This window comes from Phocoena sinus, chromosome 3, assembly GCF_008692025.1.
Source record: "Phocoena sinus isolate mPhoSin1 chromosome 3, mPhoSin1.pri, whole genome shotgun sequence".
Classification (NCBI taxonomy): domain Eukaryota; kingdom Metazoa; phylum Chordata; class Mammalia; order Artiodactyla; family Phocoenidae; genus Phocoena; species Phocoena sinus.
The window spans coordinates 18,577,412-18,595,895 of NC_045765.1; the positions used below are offsets into that span (position 1 = coordinate 18,577,412).

The following is an 18,484-nucleotide window of genomic DNA, read 5'->3' on the forward strand; positions in this document are numbered from 1 at the left end:
GTCCGCTGCTGCCCGGAGGCCAAGCCCCGCGCCGGGCCGACCTCGTGCCTCGGGCTCTCCAGCACGCTCCAGCACGCTCAGCCAGCGACCCCGGCTCTGTGCACCGTCCCCTCTGAGAGTCCACCCGCGACGAGCACACCATGAGTCCAGGCCAGGGCTCCGGCGGCGACGCGCGGAAGGGCTGCCGGACGGGCGGCGGCGGCGGCGGCGGCGCGGGGCGTCCCGCGACGGCAGCCGGGGCCTGGGCGGTGAGCGCGCTGTGCCTGCTGCTTTCCGCTGGCTCGGCGGCCGCCTGCCTGCTGCTGGGCGTCCAGGCGGCCGCGCTTCAGGGCCGGGTGGCGGCGCTCGAGGAAGAGCGGGAGCTGCTGTGGCGCGCGGGGTCGCCGGACACCCTGGTCGCTTGGGCCGAGCCGCAACTGGAGCGCCTGCTGCGCGAGGTAAGTCGCCGAGCGCGGGGCTGGGAGTGTCCGGGCGCCGGGAGCCGTTGCGGTGAGGAAAGGTCGCTCGCCAGCCGTGAGCGCCCGAGTCCGTCCGAGCAGCCTGCGCGGGGCCGGGGGTGGGGTGGGGTGCTGAGAGAGGCTGGGGTGCTGGCGGCCGAGGGGTCCTGCTGTTCCCGCTCCAGCCTCAGGGTCGGCCTGCGTGAAAAACAACCTAGAAGGGCTGTTTCGGGGACGAGCAGGGGGAGGAAGAGGAAAGACTGAGAACTCTGAAATAACAGATCTGGGGGCGGGTCTCCACGGGTGTGTGCGCTCGGACCGGTGGCTTCCCGCCTGCGTTAAGCTCCTGCCTTCCTACCTGTGCCAGGATAATGAAGAAGCTTTTGCGGGAAGTGTGTGGTGACTTCTGTCACTGGTAGCAGCTACTGTTCCCAACGCTGATATACCTGCAGAGGTGTGGGGTTCCCAGCAGACCGGAGGTTTCTGGGTGGCAGGAAACCTGTCAGACCCTGGCCGGGGCCCTTGGAGGGGCATGGTCAATCCAGCCTGCGCTGTCCACCCTCCGGCCCCTCAGGAAAGTGTTTCAGAACAGCTCCATCTTGGAGATGCTGTGCTGTGCCTGGGGCTGCTTGGGCTCAGCGCTCACCCAGGGCAACCCAGACCTGAGGGGGTGCCAACATCAGCTTGGCAGGGTGAGGGGAATAAAAAACAGTCCGGGCCAAAAAATACAGATTCTGGATTCGGTCGACGCCACCTAGGCGATGCCACCTGGGCATTGTGGACACAGCAGATGCTGAGTTTCCTTGCTGAAAGCATCGTATGAGACTCTCTGACACTTCTGTTAAGGCTGCTGCGATATGTCTTCAAAGCAGCAGCCACATTTGGGACTTCAAACCTCTCACCCATCATGCTGATCAAAACCTCCAGCAGGTCACCTCCCCATAGAACAGTGGTGGTAGACTGTCCAGAGCGCCCCTGGTTGTGCTGGCCTCCCTTGTGTGAGCCATCCTCTTCTTCCTAGGAAAGGCAGCTACCCCAAGATCACAAGCATACTCCCCAAAGGGGCATCCTCAACTGTAGTATGAATAGCACCACAGTGTTTCAAGGTAGAGGAGAGGATGGGCAGGGCTGTTACTACCATTTCCCCTGAACTGTGCCCAGCTGTGATCTTTATTAATGTAGCTGTGTATCCATTTTTAAGTTAATTTGGATTCTTTAAGGTGAATGGGAGAAAACTGTACCATGCCTTTGTGTTCACCATTCCTATTTCTTAGTCACTTTAATTTAAGCCAGTGTGACATCTCTTCTAACTTGGTTTTGGGCAAAATTGCTGCTTCATGAAATGATTTCCTATGTTCCTCTTGAAAGTGCCTGCAGACCTTAGAAATCTCTGCTGGCAACTCCTGGTGATGGTTTCATAATTGAGCCCATTACCTTTTGGCAAATCCTTAGAGACAAGGGTATTGAATTGATTTATGGAGGGCCAGTAAAATTGCTACCTGTTAGTGCTATAACTGTGGCTGTTCTTTCGAATGGGGGGCCCCTTTTACTTAATAAAAAATAAACTGCAAGCTTTGATTGAGTAAATCAGAAATCCCAGTAAAACCTTTTAGAAGAAACTTGCAAATTGTGTCCATTCTAATAGGGAGGAGAGTCCTGGGAAAGCAGCCACTGCTGAGATTTGAGTCCTGAACTATGCAGATCATAGGAGGCTTCATCCTGCTTCCAAGGAGTTATTGGGCAGAATATTCCCCCTCTCTCTCCCTCTCTGTTTCTCTCTCTCTCTCTCTCCATACCACCCCCCCCCCGCCCCCCGCGCCACCTCCCCCACTTCTTTCCTCTTCATTAGTAAGGGGAAGGGAAAATTTCAAATCCTGGAATTGCCACTTGAAATTCGCGATACCGTTCTGCAGGCTACATCATTAGCATAGGACACATCTTAACACTTCGTGCTACTAGCTAACCAAGTTTGGTGTTGAGGAGTCTCTACTTGGAGCATCTGAGATGCCACACTATGAATGCAGTTGGGGTTCAGCTTCTGACTGTTTGAGTGTCCCTGTGAAAAGGCATCTCTTTCCCAGGGCACCAGTCTGTTCCTGCTCCTAGCCATTCTTCTCACAAATGTCACTGGATGGGAAATGTACATGGCCTGGCCAGTGACCCTGAGAGTCCCTGGCTGAGATGAGGGGACTCATGGGAGGTGCATAGTGGGAGTTGGTAATTGGGTTTAAATAGATGTGAAGATAATTTAGAAAAACTATTTGATATGAAGGATAAATAAATAACTGAAAATCTCTTAAAGAAAGAACCTTTGTAGTTGAACATATTTTTCAGTTCTAATTTGTTCTCAGTGAAGCATCCTTTCAGCCTGTGCTGAAGTAGCTGTGTATGTGAGGATGCCTGCAGCTTGTCCTTTTACCAACAAGCTTGTTTTCAGAGAATAGAAATCCTTGCCAACCGTACACAACTTTAATGTCAGAAAAAATAAGCCAACAGAAGCCACTGTTAATATTAGACCCACTGTCTTTGTTCCCTTGGGAACAGAACTGTGAAATAACTTCTTTGGGACTGGCTGATGTGCCTGATAATGTAGATATAGAAGCTACAAAAAAGGAATATTCATGATAACTCATGATTATTAAAGACCCTTCCCATGGTACAAAATAAAGAAATGGTTTTCAGAAAATAAAAGCAAGATTTTTGAGCAAGAGTCATTAACAATAGTATCTTCAGTATGACCCAAAAATATAAATGCAAAACAAGCATATGATATTATGCTTTTAAAGTGCTTTAAAGAGCTTGCCTCTGTAATCAACCCCCCCCATTAGTTATACCTATAGTTACAGTACTACAAAAGCTTAAATTTTAGAGTAAATAAAATAGCTGCTATACCACAGTAAAAACTTTAATGCAAGGATTAAAGAAATATTTAGTTGTATTCAGAGGAAACTATTTTCAGCTTACAATGGATTTATTGTTGGCTGTTGGTCTTCCATTCTCCAGACCAATCAGTTTGAAAACAAGAAAAGCCCAGAGACTCAGGGTAAAATTCAAGCCCTTTCCTTCCCTACCATCAACTATATATATTGGTTAAGTTACCATAAAACCCAAATCAGGAATCAAATGTGGCTTTTTTTGGCCTCTGTGGCAGCTTGTCACTTATCAAGACTGCTCTAAGGTGTATGCTTTAATAAAAATGGCAATTTTTGAATCCCATGGCACAACTGGAGATGGAGTATAAATCATAGCTACATTTGTTTCCTTGACATTTCCTGGCTCCCAAACCAAAAAAGTTTACAGTTACTTCCTGGCATGCTCACTTTATTTCTCCACTCTTTTTTTTTTTTTCCTTGTTTTTTTTGCAGAAGTTTAGGAGAGCTTTATAATAATAGCATGTTTAGAATGAGCCGACTGTTGGGGCATTCCTTTCACAGATATATTTTGGAATTGTTGAATTGGACTTTTACACATTAGCTTTGAAGATTTGCAACAGTGCTCCTGAAGTTCGGGGATCTGAAAGCTGAATGAATTTAGACCAGCAGGCAGAGAGGGGTAGATGATAAATGGGGTTTCAGTCCCACTATTTACTAGTCCTGGCATCTAACCTCTTCAGCTTCCTGAGCTCAGGCTTCCTCTTCCCTAATACGATGGTCACAACTACCTGTGTACTGATGAGCAAATAAGATAATGTAGAGGAAAGTGTTGGTCAGTAAGTCTTTTGATGGTTGAGTACCAAAATCCCCAAGTGTGATTCCTTAAACAGTACAGTCATTGAATTATCTTGCATAACCTGAGAATCCTGGAAGTCAGCCTGCAGGTCCTGGGTTAGTTCAATGACTTGGCCATGACTGGGTGCCAGGTCATTCTCTGCCATTCTCTTTTTTTTTGTTTTGTATTCCCTGTCACTTTTATTTTCATTTTTTTTCTCTCTCACAACTTTACATTTACTTTCTTTTTTTTCACATCTTCATTGGAGTATAATTGCTTTACAATGGTGTGTTAGTTTCGGCTTTATAACAAAGTGAATCAGTTATACATATGTTCCCATCTCCTCCCTCTTGCGTCTCCCTCCCTCCCACCCTCCCTATCCCACCCATCCAGGTGGTCACAAAACACCGAGCTGATCTCCCTGTGCCATGTGGCTGCTTTCCACTAGCTATCTATTTTACATTTGGTAATGTATATATGTCCATGCCTCTCTCTCGCTTTGTCACAGCTTACCCTTCCCTCTCCCCATATCCTCCAGTCCATTCTCTAGTAGGTCGGTGTCTTTTGTTTTTTTTTTTGTCCTTGGATTGTGCATTTTATTTCTCATATATCAAGTTATGCCTTTGTTTGAGAGCATCATGACATTTATTTTATTTTATTTTTTAACATCTTTATTGGGGTATAATTGCTTTACAATGGTGTGTTAGTTTCTGCTTTATAACAATTATACATATACATATGTTCCCATATCTCTTCCCTCTTGCGTCTCCCTCCCTCCCACCCTCCCTATCCCACCCCTCCAGAGGGTCACAAAGCACCGAGCTGATCTCCCTGTGCTATGTGGCTGCTTCCCACTAGCTATCTACCTTACGTTTGGTAGTGTATATATGTCCATGCCTCTCTCTCACTTTGTCACAGCTCACCCTTCCCCCTCCCCATATACTCAAGTTCGTTCTCTAGTACGTCTGTGTCTTTATTCCTCTCTTACCCCTAGGTTCTTCATGATATATTTTTTTCTTAAATTCCATATATATCTGTTAGCATACGGTATTTGTCTTTCTCTTTCTGACTTATTTCGCTCCGTATGACAGACTCTAGGTCTATCCACCTCATTACAAATAGCTCAATTTTGTTTCTTTTTATGGCTGAGTAATATTCCATTGTATATATGTGCCACATCTTCTTTATCTATTCATCCGATGATGGACACTTAGGTTGTTTCCATCTCCGGGCTATTGTAAACAGAGCTGCAATGAACATTTTGGTACATGACTCTTTTTGAATTATGGTTTTCTCAGGGTATATGCCCAGTAGTGGGATTGCTGGGTCATATGGTAGTTCTATTTGTAGTTTTTTAAGGAAACTCCATACTGTTCTTCATAGTGGCTGTGCCAATTCACATTCCCACCAGCAATGCAAGAGTGTTCCCTTTTCTCCACATACTCTCCAGCATTTATTGTTTCTAGATTTTTTGATGATGGCCATTTTGACTGGTGTGACATAATATCTCATTGTAGTTTTGATTTGCATTTCTCTAATGATTAATGATGTTAGCATTCTTTCATGTGTTTGTTGGCAGTCTGTATATCTTCTTTGGAGAAATGTCTATTTAGGTTTTCTGCCCATTTTTGGATTGGGTTGTTTGTTTTTTTGTTATTGAGCTGCATGAGCTGCTTGTAAATTTTGGAAATTAATCCTTTGTCAGTTGCTTCATTTGCAAATATTTTCTCCCATTCTGAGGGTTGTCTTTTGGTCTTGTTTATGGTTTCCTTTGCTGTGCAAAAGCTTTGAAGTTTCATTAGGTCCCATTTGTTTATTTTTGTTTTTATTTCCATTTCTGTAGGAGGTGGGTCAAAAAGGATCTTGCTGTGATTTATGTCATAGAGTGTTCTGCCTATGTTTTCCTCTAAGAGTTTGATAGTTTCTGGCCTTACATTTAGGTCTTTAATCCATTTTGAGCTTATTTTTGTGTATGCTGTTAGGGAGTGATCTAATCTCATACTTTTACATGTACCTGTCCAGTTTTCCCAGCACCACTTATTGAAGAGGCTGTCCTTTCTCCACTGTACATTCCTGCCTCCTTTATCAAAGATAAGGTGACCATATGTGCGTGGGTTTATCTCTAGGCTTTCTATCCTGTTCCATTGATGTATATTTCTGTTTTTGTGCCAGTACCATATTGTCTTGATTACTGTAGCTTTGTAGTATAGTCTGAAGTCAGGGAGCCTGATTCCTCCAGCTGCGTTTTTCGTTCTCAAGATTGCTTTGGCTATTCGGGGTCTTTTGTGTGTCCATACAAATTGTGAAATTTTTTGTTCTAGTTCTGTGAAAAATGCCAGTGGTAGTTTGATCGGGATTGCATTGAATCTGTAGATTGCTTTGGGTAGTAGAGTCATTTTCACAATGTTGATTCTTCCAATCCAAGAACATGGTATATCTCTCCATCTATTTGTATCATCTTTGATTTGTTTCATCAGTGTCTTATAATTTTCTGCTTACAGGACTTTTGTCTCCTTAGGTAGGTTTATTCCTAGATATTTTATTCTTTTTGTTGCAATGGTAAATGGGAGTGTTTTCTTGATTTCACTTTCAGATTTTTCATCATTAGTGTATAGGAATGCCAGAGATTTCTGTGCATTAATTTTGTATCCTGCTACTTTACCAAATTCATTGATTAGCTCTAGTAGTTGTCTGGTAGCATCTTTAGCATTCTCTTTGTATAGTATCATTTCATCTGCAAACAGTGACAGCTTTACTTCTTCTTTTCCGATTTGGATTCCATTTATTTCCTTTTCTTCTCTGATTGCTGTGGCTAAAACTTCCAAAACTATGTTGAATAAGAGTGGTGAGGGTGGGCAACCTTGTCTTGTTCCTGATCTTAGAGGAAATGCTTTCAGTTTTTCACCATTGAGGATGATGTTGGCTGTGGGCTTGTCATATATGGCCTTTATTATGTTGAGGAAAGTTCCCTGTATGTCTACTTTCTGCAGGGTCTTTATCATAAATGGGTGTTGAATTTTGTGGAAAGCTTTCTCTGCATCTATTGAGATGATCATATGGTTTTTCTCCTTCAATTTGTTAATATGGTTTATCACGTTGATTTGCGTATATTGAAGAATCCTTGCATTCCTGGAATAAACCCCACTTGATCATGGTGTATGATCCTTTTAATGTGCTGTTGGATTCTGTTTGCTAGTATTTTTGCATCTATGTTCATCAGTGATATTGGCCTGTAGTTTTCTTTCTTTGTGACATCCTTGTCTGGTTTTGGTATCAGGGTGATGGTGGCCTCGTAGAATGAGTTTGGGAGTGTTCCTCCCTCTGCTATATTTTGGAAGAGTTTGAGAAGGATAGGTGTTAGCTCTTCTCTAAATGTTTCATAGAATTCGCCTGTGAAGCCATCTGGTCCTGGGCTTTGGTTTGTTGGAAGAATTTTAATCACAGTTTCAATTTCCTTGCTTGTGATTGGTCTGTTCATATTTTCTATTTCTTCCTGATTCAGTCTTGGCAGGTTGTGCATTTCTAAGAATTTGTCCATTTCTTCCAGTTTGTCCATTTTATTGACATAGAGTTGCTTATAGTATTCTCTCATGATCTTTTGTATTTCTGCAGTGTCAGTTGTTACTTCTTTTTCATTTCTAATTCTATTGATTTGAGTCTTCTCCTTTTTTTTCTTGATGAGTCTGGCTAATGGTTTATCAATTTTGTTTATATTCTCAAAGAACCAGGTTTTAGTTTTATTGATCTTTGCTATCGTTTCCTTCATTTCTTTTTCATTTATTTCTGATCTGATTTTTATGATTTCTTTCCTTCTGCTAACTTTGGGGGTTTTTTGTTCTTCTTTCTCTAATTGCTTTAGGTGCAAGGTTAGGTTGTTTATTCGAGATGTTTCCTGTTTCTTAAGGTAGGATTGTATTGCTATAAACTTCCCTCTTAGAACTGTTTTTGCTGCATCCCATAAGTTTTGGGTTGTTGTGTCTCCATTGTCATTTGTTTCTAGGTATTTTTTTATTTCCTCTTTGATTTCTTCAGTGATCACTTCATTATTAAGTAGTGTATTGTTTAGCCTCCATGTGTTTGTATTTTTTACAGATCTTTTCCTGTAATTGATATCTAGTCTCATAGCCTTGTGGTCGGAAAAGATACTTGATACAATTTCAATTTTGTTAAATTTACCAAGGCTTGATTTGTGTCCCAAGATATGATCTATCCTGGAGAATGTTCCATGAGCACTTGAGAAAAATGTGTATTCTGTTGTTTTGGGATGGAGTATCCTATAAATATCAATTAAGTCCATCTTGTTTAATGTATCATTTAAAGCTTGTGTTTCCTTATTTATTTTCATTTTGGATGATCTGTCCATTGGTGAAAGTGGGGTCTTAAAAGTCCCATACTATGAATGTGTTACTGTCGATTTCCCCTTTTATGGCTGTTAGTATTTGCCTTATGTACTGAGGTGCTCCTATGTTGGGTGCATAAATATTTACAATTGTTATATCTTCTTCTTGGATCGATCCCTTGATCATTATGTAGTGTCCTTCTTTGTCTCTTCTAATAGTCATTATTTTAAAGTCTATTTTGTCTGATATGAGAATTGCTACTGCAGCTTTCTTTTGGTTTCCATTTTCATGGAATATCTTTTTCCATCCCTTCACTTTCAGTCTGTATGTGTCTCTGAGTCTGAAGTGGGTCTCTTGTAGACAGCATACATATGGGTCTTGTTTTTGGATCCATTCAGCCAGTCTGTGTCTTTTGGTGGGAGCATTTAATCCATTTACATTTAAGGTAATTATCAATATGTATGTTCCTAAATCCCATTTTCTTAATTGTTTTGGGTTTGGTATTATAGGTCTTTTCCTTCTCTTGTGTTTCTTGCCTAGAGAAGTTCCTTTAGCATTTGTTGTAAAGGTGGTTTGGTGGTGCTGAACTCTCTCAGCTTTTGCTTGTCTGTAAAGGTTTTAATTTCTCTATCAAATCTGAATGAGATCCTTGCTGGGTAGAGTAATCTTGGTTGTAGGTTTTTCTCCTTCATCACTTTAAATATGTCCTGCCAGTCCCTTCTGGCTTGCAGAGTTTCTGCTGAAAGATCAGCTGTTAATCTTATGGGGATTCCCTTGTGTGTTATTTGTTGTTTTTCCCTTGCTGCTTTTAATATGTTTTCTTTGTATTTAATTTTTGACAGTTTGATTAATATGTGTCTTGGCGTGTTTCTCCTTGGATTTATCCTGTATGGGACTCTCTGTGCTTCCTGGACTTGATTAAGTATTTCCTTTCCCATATTAGGGAAGTTTTCAACTATAATCTCTTCAAATATTTTCTCAGTCCCTTTCTTTTTCTCTTCTTTTTCTGGAACCCCTATAATTTGAATGTGGGTGCGTTTAATGTTGTCCCAGAGGTCTCTGAGACTGTCCTCAGTTCTTTTCATTCTTTTTTCTTTATTCTGCCCTGAAGTAGTTATTTCCACTATTTTATCCCCCAGGTCACTTATCCGTTTTTTTGCCTCAGTTATTCTGCGATTGATCCCATCTAGAGTATTTTTCATTTCATTTATTGTGTTCATCGTTGCTCGTTTCATCTTTAATTCTTCTAGGTCCTTGTTAAATGTTTCTTGCATTTTGTCTATTCTATTTCCAAGATTTTGGATCATCTTTACTATCATTATTCTGAATTCTTTTTCAGGTAGACTGCCTATTTCCTCTTCACTTGATAGGTCTGGTGGTTTTTTATCTTGCTCCTTCATCTGCTGTGTGTTTTTCTGTCTTCTCATTTTGCTTATCTTACTGTGTTTAGGGTCTCCTTTTTGCAGCCTGCAGGTTCATAGTTCCTGTTGTTTTTGGTGTCTGTCCCCAGTGGCTAAAGTTGGTTCAGTGGGTTGTGTAGGCTTCCTGGTGGAGGGGACTAGTGCCTGTGTTCTGGTGGATGAGGCTGGATCTTGTCTGTCTGGTGGGCAGGTCCACGTCTGGTGGTGTGTTTTTGGGTGTCTGTGGACTTATTATGATTTTAGGCAGCCTCTCTGCTAATGGGTGGGGTTGTGTTCCTGTCTTTCTAGTTGTTTGGCATAGAGTGTCCAGCACTGTAGCTTGCTGGTCGTTGAGTGAATCTGGGTGCTGGTGTTGAGATGGAGATCTCTGGGAGATTTTCTCCATTTGATATTATGTGGAGCTGGGAGGTCTCTTGTGGACCAGTGTCCTGAAGTTGGCTCTTCCACCTCAGAGGCACAGCACTGACTGCTGGGGGCAGCACCAAGAGCCTTTCATCCACACGGCTGAGGATAAAAGGGAGAGAAAGTAGAAAGAAAAGAAAAGAAAGAAAGAAAGAAAGGAAGGAAGGAAGGAAGGGGATAAAATAAAACAAAATAAAGTAAGATAAAATAAAGTTACTAAAAAAAATAATTATTAAGAAAAAAAAATTTAAGTAAAAAAAACACACACACAAAAAACGGACGGATAGAACCCTAGTACAAATGGTGAAAGCAAATGTATACAGACAAAATCTCGCACAGAAGCATACACATACACACTCACATAAAGAGGAAAAGGGGAAAAAATCATAAATCTTGCTCTCAAAGGCCACCTCCTCAATTTGGGATGATTCGTTGTCTATTCATGTATTCCACAGATGCTGAGTACATCAAGTTGATTGTGGAGCTTTAATCCGCTGCTTCTGAGGCTGCTGGGAGAGATTTCCCTTTCTCTTCTTTTTTCTCACAGCTCCCAGGGGCTCAGCTTTGGATTTGGCCCCGCCTCTGCGTGTGGGTCGCAGGAGGCCGTCTGTTCTTCGCTCAGACAGGATGGGGCTAAAGGAGCAGCTGCTTCGGGGGCTCTGGCTCACTCAGGGCGCGGGGAGGGAGGGGTGCTGATGCGGGGAGAGCTTGCTGCGGCAGAGGCCAGCGGGACGTTGCACCAGCCTGAGGCGCGCCGTACGTTCTCCCGGGGAAGTTGTCCCTGGATCCCGGGACCCTGGCAGTGACGGGCTGCACAGGCTCCCCGGAAGGGAGGTGTGGATAGTGACGTGTGCTCGCACACAGGCTTCTTGGTGGCGGCAGCAGCAGCCTTAGCGTCTCATGCCCGTCTCTGGGGTCCGCGCTGTTAGCGGCTCACGCCCGTCTCTGGAGCTCCTTTAAGCAGCGCTCTTAATCCCCTCTCCTCGCGCACCAGGAAACAAAGAGGGAAGAAGAAGTCTCTTGCCTCTTCGGCAGGTCCAGACTTTTCCCGTGGTGCACTAACCCCCTGCAGGCTGTGTTCACGCCTCCAACCCCAGTCCTCTCCCTGTGCTCCGACCGAAGCCAGAGCCTCAGCTCCCAGCCCTGCCCGCCCCGGTGGGTGAGCAGACAAGCCTCTCGGGCTGGTGAGTGCTGGTCGGCACCGATCCTCTGTGCGGGAATGTCTCCGCTTTGCTCTCCACACCCGTGTTGCTGTGCCCTCCTCCGCGGCTCCAAAGCTTTCCCCCTCCGCCACCCGCAGTCTCCGCCCGCGAAGGGGCTTCCTAGTGTGTGGAAACTTTTCCTCCTTCACAGCTCCCTCCCACTTGTGCAGGTCCCGTCCCTATTCTTTTGTCTCTGTTTATTCTTTTTTCTTTTGCCCTACCCAGGTACGTGAGGAGTTTCTTGCCTTTTGGGAGGTCTGAGGTCTTCTGCCAGCGTTCAGTAGGTGTTCTGTAGGAGTTGTTCCACGTGTAGATGTGTTTCTGGTGTATCGTGAGCCCCGGGAGTGGCCTGGGGGCACTGGGCAAGCAAGGGGAGCTGACTCTGGGGCTCAGGCTGGCCGAAGCAGTGCCGCACACGGATCTAGGTCCTCCTGACGCTTCGACACAGACACAGTGCTGCCATTCTCTTGGTCTTTCCTCATGGTCACAATATGGCTGCTGCAGCTCCAAGCACATGTCTTCACACAAGAATAGCCATGGTAGAAGGGAAGAGGGCAGGAAAAAGCTATCATCTTGAGAGGCTTTCTTTTTTATTTGAGTTAGGGAACTTTCCTTATAGCCACCAGCCAGAATCAGGGCCAGTGATCACCATCATCCTGTCAAGAGTGATGGGGTTGCCACAGGAGGCTTTGGCCAAGCTTGGTGAATCCTCTGAGTCTGGGCATGTTGTCAGTGGAACAAAATTGTAGCTTTGTGAGGAAGGGAGCCTAGGAATGGCTATTGGGGAGCAACCAATAGTGTCAGATGGGTGCCCTAGAATGTTACCCTAGAGGAGGACAGGGTGGGGGTGGAGGGAGGGGGAAGTCATCCATTGTCCTGCCACAGTTTTCATGACCATACCCCCTTCACTGCGCCACACTTTGGGAACACTCTCCAGCTGCAAAATTTCTGTTTCCCTTAGGGTCCTGCTCTCCAGCCCTGCATCTAGCCATAGTAGTCAAAGGCAAGGTTGATGCATTTGGGGTTCTCTCTGGCTCAGTCCCATGCTTTGTAGTTTGTGGTCTTTAACCCTTAAGTGCATGCTCTTCTGATCCCAAAGTGACTGACTGGAGTGGCCTCCTTACTGGCGATGGCACTCTAGGGTCCTGCTTTCCAACTCTTTCCACATCGTGGCATACACAAAAAACGACACCTGCACATCACCCTGCAGTAAGTGGAAGAGGCTGCTCGGGCTGGAGGGAACTGGCCCAGCCACTCTGAGGACCAAGGAGATCGGTATACCTGAAAACATGTGTGGTGCCCTATACCCAGCAGGTATACCCTAGGCAGCTCTGCTCCCCCTCCTCACCCCAATCCCAGCCATAGGCCCCCTTGGCTTTTTCAACAGCCATATCTCACTGTGGCCTCCAAATCCCCTTCCAGAGATCATGGAAGAATCATGGTCCCCAGAGCAGGGTGTCTCTTTTACCTTCATTGAGCATCATCTCATTAGATTCCACCTTTCTAGTTGCCTTTGGATCCTTATACTTTCAAATAGCAATGTGACAGGACCCCAGCTCAGACTGGCTTAATTAAAAAGGGAATTTAACCGAAATGTCCAGGGAAATGTCTGCTCAGGCACAGCTAGAGGTGCCTTGATTTCGTGTTTCTTTGTGTTGGCTCCATATTTGTCAAGGATGCCCTCACTCTTTCCCATGAAGTGGCAGGGCAACTGTCAGCAGCTCCAGGTCCATATCCTCAGCATTAGAGTTTCTCTTTCCCAATAGTCCCACTGATTCACTCCAGTGGTCAATATGGATTACCTGCACCAGTCACTGAGATGAGCCAGGCAGCATCTCTGATCTCTGTGGTGGGGGGAGGTTGTGTGCACCTGTGCACATCTGTGTGTACCCCACTGGAGCTGAAAGGACCAGGAGTGGAGGATGGTCCCCAAAGGACAATTTGGAGTGTTGTTATTAGAAGGGAAAGAAGACAGGGGGCTGGTAAAACCATGTAGATGACCATCCAAGGAATAACAAGAGAGAGGCTTGGGCAATAAACTGGAGCCACATTCTGGAGAAATTCTTCCTCAATGGCTTGAAATCCAGCTAAAGGATTTCTGATCTAATGGGCTAGGCAGTAGGTTGGTAGGTGTTTGTTCTGCAGGTGTTTATGTATATTGATAAATTTGGGTTTATCTGTAGGATCAAAATCTGTATTTCTCTCTGAATATAATGCGCTCACAAAATGTGAGCTTAACAAGTTATAGGATAACTTAAAATCTTAAAACTTTCCCACAACAGCATCATGAATTGTGGAAGACAGAGGTTATTGTCCTTGTTTTACAAGGGAGAAATGTCACTAAGAGGGAGGCCATGACCTGTTCCAGGCACACAGGCCAGGCCTGAGCTCCCTCAGGTCAGCAGGAGGCCTTGGAAGGAGGAGTGATAAGGACAGGTGTGTTCTCTCCACCCTTTATATGAGTTTCATGTCCAGCCGAGGGCAGTCAGGGCCGCCTGCTCCTGGGGCCCACCTTCCTCGGCCCACTTTCTTTTCTTTTTTTTTTTTTTTAAGTCTTTATTGAATTTGTTACAATATTGCTTCTACTTTATGTTTTGGTATTTTGGCTGTGGGGCATGTAGTATCTTAGCTCCCCCACCAGGGATAGAACCCATACCCCCTGCATTGGAAGTCGAAGTCTTAACCACTGGATTGCCAGGGAAGTCCCCCTTCAGCCCATTTTCATCTGCTTACCAGGGAGTGTTCTCCCCATAGGAGTGTACTCATGCGAAAGGAGGCTCCTCTCCGGACTGGTTGAGGAATCTGTTGGGGTGCCCTGAGTCCCAGTGACCTGGAGCAGTGAGGCCAGGAGGTTGCCCAGCTTTGCCTGGTGCTGTGTGTCAGGGTGGCCTTGAGGGACCTGTGTTTGAAGAGGAAGCTCTCTGGACAAGGAATCAGAAGGCCACCGTCTTTAGTCCGTTCAAGCTGGTGTTACAAAATACCACAGACTGGGTGGCTTAAACAACAGATATTTATTTCTCACCGTTGTGGAGGCTAGGAAGTCCAAGATCAAGGCGCCAGCAGATTTGGTGTCTGGTGTAGACCCGCTTCCTGGTTCATAGGCGGTCTTCTCCCTGTGTCCTCTCATGGCAGACAGAAGGGTTGAGGGAGCTCTCTGGGGTCTCTTTTATAAGAACACTAATCCCATTTATGAGGGCTCTACTCTCATGTCCTAATCACCTCTGAAAGCCCCCATCACCTAATCCCATTACAGGGGGGCGGGGGGCTCAATGATTCAGTCTGTAGCAGCCACCACCTGCTGGCTGTGTGGCCCAGGCTGGTCCAGAGCCTCAGTTCTCTATGCATGAGGCAGGGCTGAGAGCACTGCTCAGCCTGTGGGGAGGGGCCAGGGTGATTCAGGAAGAGAAGGGAGGGCTGGACAGAGTAGCTTGTACAGCCCAGGGTGAGCTCTGAGCACTAGATCCTGCTGTTCTTCAGTGTCAGGGTCCCAAAGGCCTTTGGTGTAATCCTACACCTTCAGGGAGACCTCTCCTTCACCACAGATTTCTACACATTTCCCCCTTTTCCCTTAATTATTCTGATCCCTGCCCCCCACTAGGCATTGTTAGGTGTTGGTGGGAGACAGAGTTCTTTCAAACCCTTTTCTCTTTGCTCAGCAGCTCCCCAGCTCCCACTGCTCCTGGGCTGTGGCCACCTCCTTTAGGATGTTAGACCCAATGTTGGGAAATAGCACACCTGCTTGGCAACCCTTCCCCTTCCTCCCTTTTTAAAATTTAAATAACCAAGATGTATGTCGATTTAACATGATTAATGTTATTGATAATCCTATCACTCTAAAACAAGGACATTTAACGTTTTGCACGATCCCTTCCAATTCTTATATGGATGGACAGATTTATGTGTACCTAAGTGCACACACCATTTACACGTTGCTTCTGTATATTCCAACCTTTTATCAAACACATTTTTCCAGGTGCTGCACAGTCTTTATGGTCATGTTTCGTGACCACATAGGGTTCCATCAGTGGAATCTGCATCCCTCTGTCAACACGGCATCTAGGCCTCTCCACATCTTCGTTGGCACAGACAGCTGATGGTTTTATGGGGAAAGTTTCTTACTTCTGTTACTTTTTATGATGTAGAGTACCTGCCTAAAGAGGATCATTTTTAGGGCTTTGTTTTTTGTCTTGATTTTGGACCATCCAAGTTTGTCCATGACATACATGTTCATCCTCCTGTGGAATCCCAAAACTGTTGCACCACTGTGAAATCATGCTTCAAGTTTTATGATGGGAAAAGTGGATTCAATCTGTCTTTTGGTTGAACTTTCATTTCAATTGGGTCTGTTGCTGTTTTTGAAAGCAAAAGCAAAAGCAAAAGCAAATGATAAAGAAGTCTTAAAATAAGATTTGGAAGAACTCTGAAGATTTCATCTCAGAATTAGGCTCATTTGTTGGTTTGGTGCAGAACCCTCCTTGAGTAGTGTTTTGCAGTACCGGACTTCTAATTCTGTGAGCAAATGTAACTCTGTTCGGTAAACTTCTCTGTAGGCCACACACGACCTCCAGCTCCTCCCCAATCGATTTTCTCCATGTGTAGGATCAGGATTAATCTTTAATTGTTGACACAGACACTTAGAAAACATCCCTTCATCATGTCTGGAAACATATTTCAGTACTAAGCACCAACCACTGGGAGAAAAAATAAGTTTGCAGATACAGTTTTTAAAAAAAGTGTATTATGTCTCCCCTACCAGATTTTATTTTATGTATTATTATTATTTTTTGCACTGCATGGCATGTGGGATCTTAATTCCCCGACCAGGAATTGAATCCGGGTGCTCGGCAGTGAAAGTGCGGAGTCCTAACCACTGGACCACCAGGGAATTCCCTGCAGATATAGATTTAAAGAAAGGCATGCCACTGTACTCCTGGAGACTACAGGGGAAACAGTTGAGGGCCTCCCAAGTGCCCGCCCTGGACAGAAGGGTCACGTATTCTTCCTTGTGGTGTTTCTTAACAGCCCCATCCCAACCCCTGAGAGATAGGCTTCACCCTCCCAGAAGTGACAGTGACCAGCCCCAGGTGGCAGCGTGCGCCTGAGCCTGGGTGACCTGACTCCTAGCTCTGAGCCCTTTCTGCAGCCTCACAGCAGCCCCCCATGGAAACAATACTTGAGCTTGGAGCAGTGGCAGCTTTTTCTGCCAGTGTGGACATCCTCCACAGGTGTCCAATGTGGAGGGTGGTGGGGAAGACTTTAGCTTTAAGCAGAACTGGGTTCACATCCCAGCTGTGTCATTTCTCACCTGTGTAGCTTCAGGTAAATTGCTGTTTTTCCAAACCTCAGTTTGCTCATCTGTTAAATGGGGATTATAGTACTTGCCTTATAAAGTTTCTGTGGGGATTAAACAAGTTGATATGTCCGAAGAGCTCAGTGCATCGTACACATTCTGAAAATCGTTCTTCTTGTTGGAATTCTTCTTTGACTGAATCCAGAAGGAATGTCTCTGTTTGCTAATTGGATAGGAAGTCCTGTGGTTACAAGGATGATCTTAAGATCCTTTTACCACTGGGGTTCTGCCATCCTGTTAAGGCCATACAGAAGTGAAAAAGGTATTAACACATGTCCAGTCTCTGAGTCAATGCCAGAGAAATGTGACTTGGTTGTTGAAGAAAGGCAAAGACTGCATTAGCTTCATAGCCACGTTTTTTCAGTCTCTCATTTGAGCAGAATGAGATTTTCCACTTAAAAAATTTCAGTTTTGACCAAAATAAAAATCTAATTATTCATGAAAATTATTATATGGATTTTTCAAACAGCCAATAAATTTGCTTTAATTAATGTTAGTCTGTTTTTGTGGTTATGCAATATAGCACAAATACTCCCAAATGCTCATGATTAAACTAATGAATTGGAGGCCTCACACACATCTGCTTCTATTCATATTGGTAAATGAGAAAACCTTTATTTTTCTGATGTAGCCACAAAACCTTGGGTGGGGAAAGTGCCTTCCAATGGGTAATATGAACTTTTAAAACAGAATTTGCTTCCAACTTTTATGTTGTGAAACAAATCATAAAGTAGTTAGAAAGAATTCTGGTGTTTTCAGAAGACAATTTAAATAAAATCTACTTAACTTGGGCCTCCAAGGAGGATCATCACACAAAAACCAAGGTCTGTCCATTTATTTAACTGTGCCTTTTTGTGTGATGTATGGGCTGTTATCATCTACAGCATCTTGTTTTCAGATCCATCTCGTGGTTCAGACAAACGAAGGACAAGTTCACATGGCAATGGGATTAGAGTATGTGTGTGTGAGGGTGAGCCAGTGCGAGGGCTGGGAGAGTGCGAGAGTGTGCATGCGTGTGGGTGTGTATGCGTGTGAGAGCAAGTGTGCACACATGTGAGCATGCTGCTTGTATGTGAGTGTGTATATATATGTGAGTGCGCGTATGTGTCTAAGTGTGTATATGAATATAAGTGTGTGCATGTGTGGGGGTGTGTATGGGTGTGTGCAGGCACATATGCACACTTATGTGCACACAGGAGCTGGGAAGGAAGCGGGAAGGGTGAGACCAGCTTGACCTCTTGCCTCCCCACAGAAGTTGTCCCACCTTGAAGACCCCCTGACTGGGCCTGGCACAGCTCATGCTGTTGCTCCAGATCTGGGAGACCTGGGTTTGAGCCTGGAGCTGCCTCTAAACTGGCCACTGTGTCCTGGGACAAATCAGTTGGCTTTCCAAGCCTCATCTTCCTCCTCTGGAAAAATGGTGATGGTGTCTGCTTCACTGCTTTTCTGTGAGGATGGAGTAAGGCCCCTTCCCAGGACTGCTCCGGACAGTGAGGGGCCAGGAGTTCTCTCCTTAACCACTCCCCACTTGGCTAATCCTAGCTTCGGGGCTGTCGGGACTGCTAACATCAGTGCCAGGTCCTTCCTGGGGACAGTTCCTCCTCCTCCTTCCGGCTCCTATGAT

The 18,484-nt window shown here is 44.9% G+C and overlaps 1 protein-coding gene across 5 annotated transcripts in view; it reads left to right on the plus strand.

Moving 5' to 3' along the window:
* COL23A1 (collagen type XXIII alpha 1 chain) overlaps positions 1-18,484 on the plus strand; it is a 352,669-nt gene continuing 334,185 nt past the window's right edge. For all 5 annotated transcript variants that reach the window (XM_032629193.1, XM_032629194.1, XM_032629191.1 and 2 more), the window contains exon 1: positions 1-437. In XM_032629193.1, the coding sequence (XP_032485084.1) occupies positions 141-437 (297 nt within the window). In that variant the 5' untranslated portion in view covers positions 1-140. The remainder of the gene's footprint in view (positions 438-18,484) is intronic.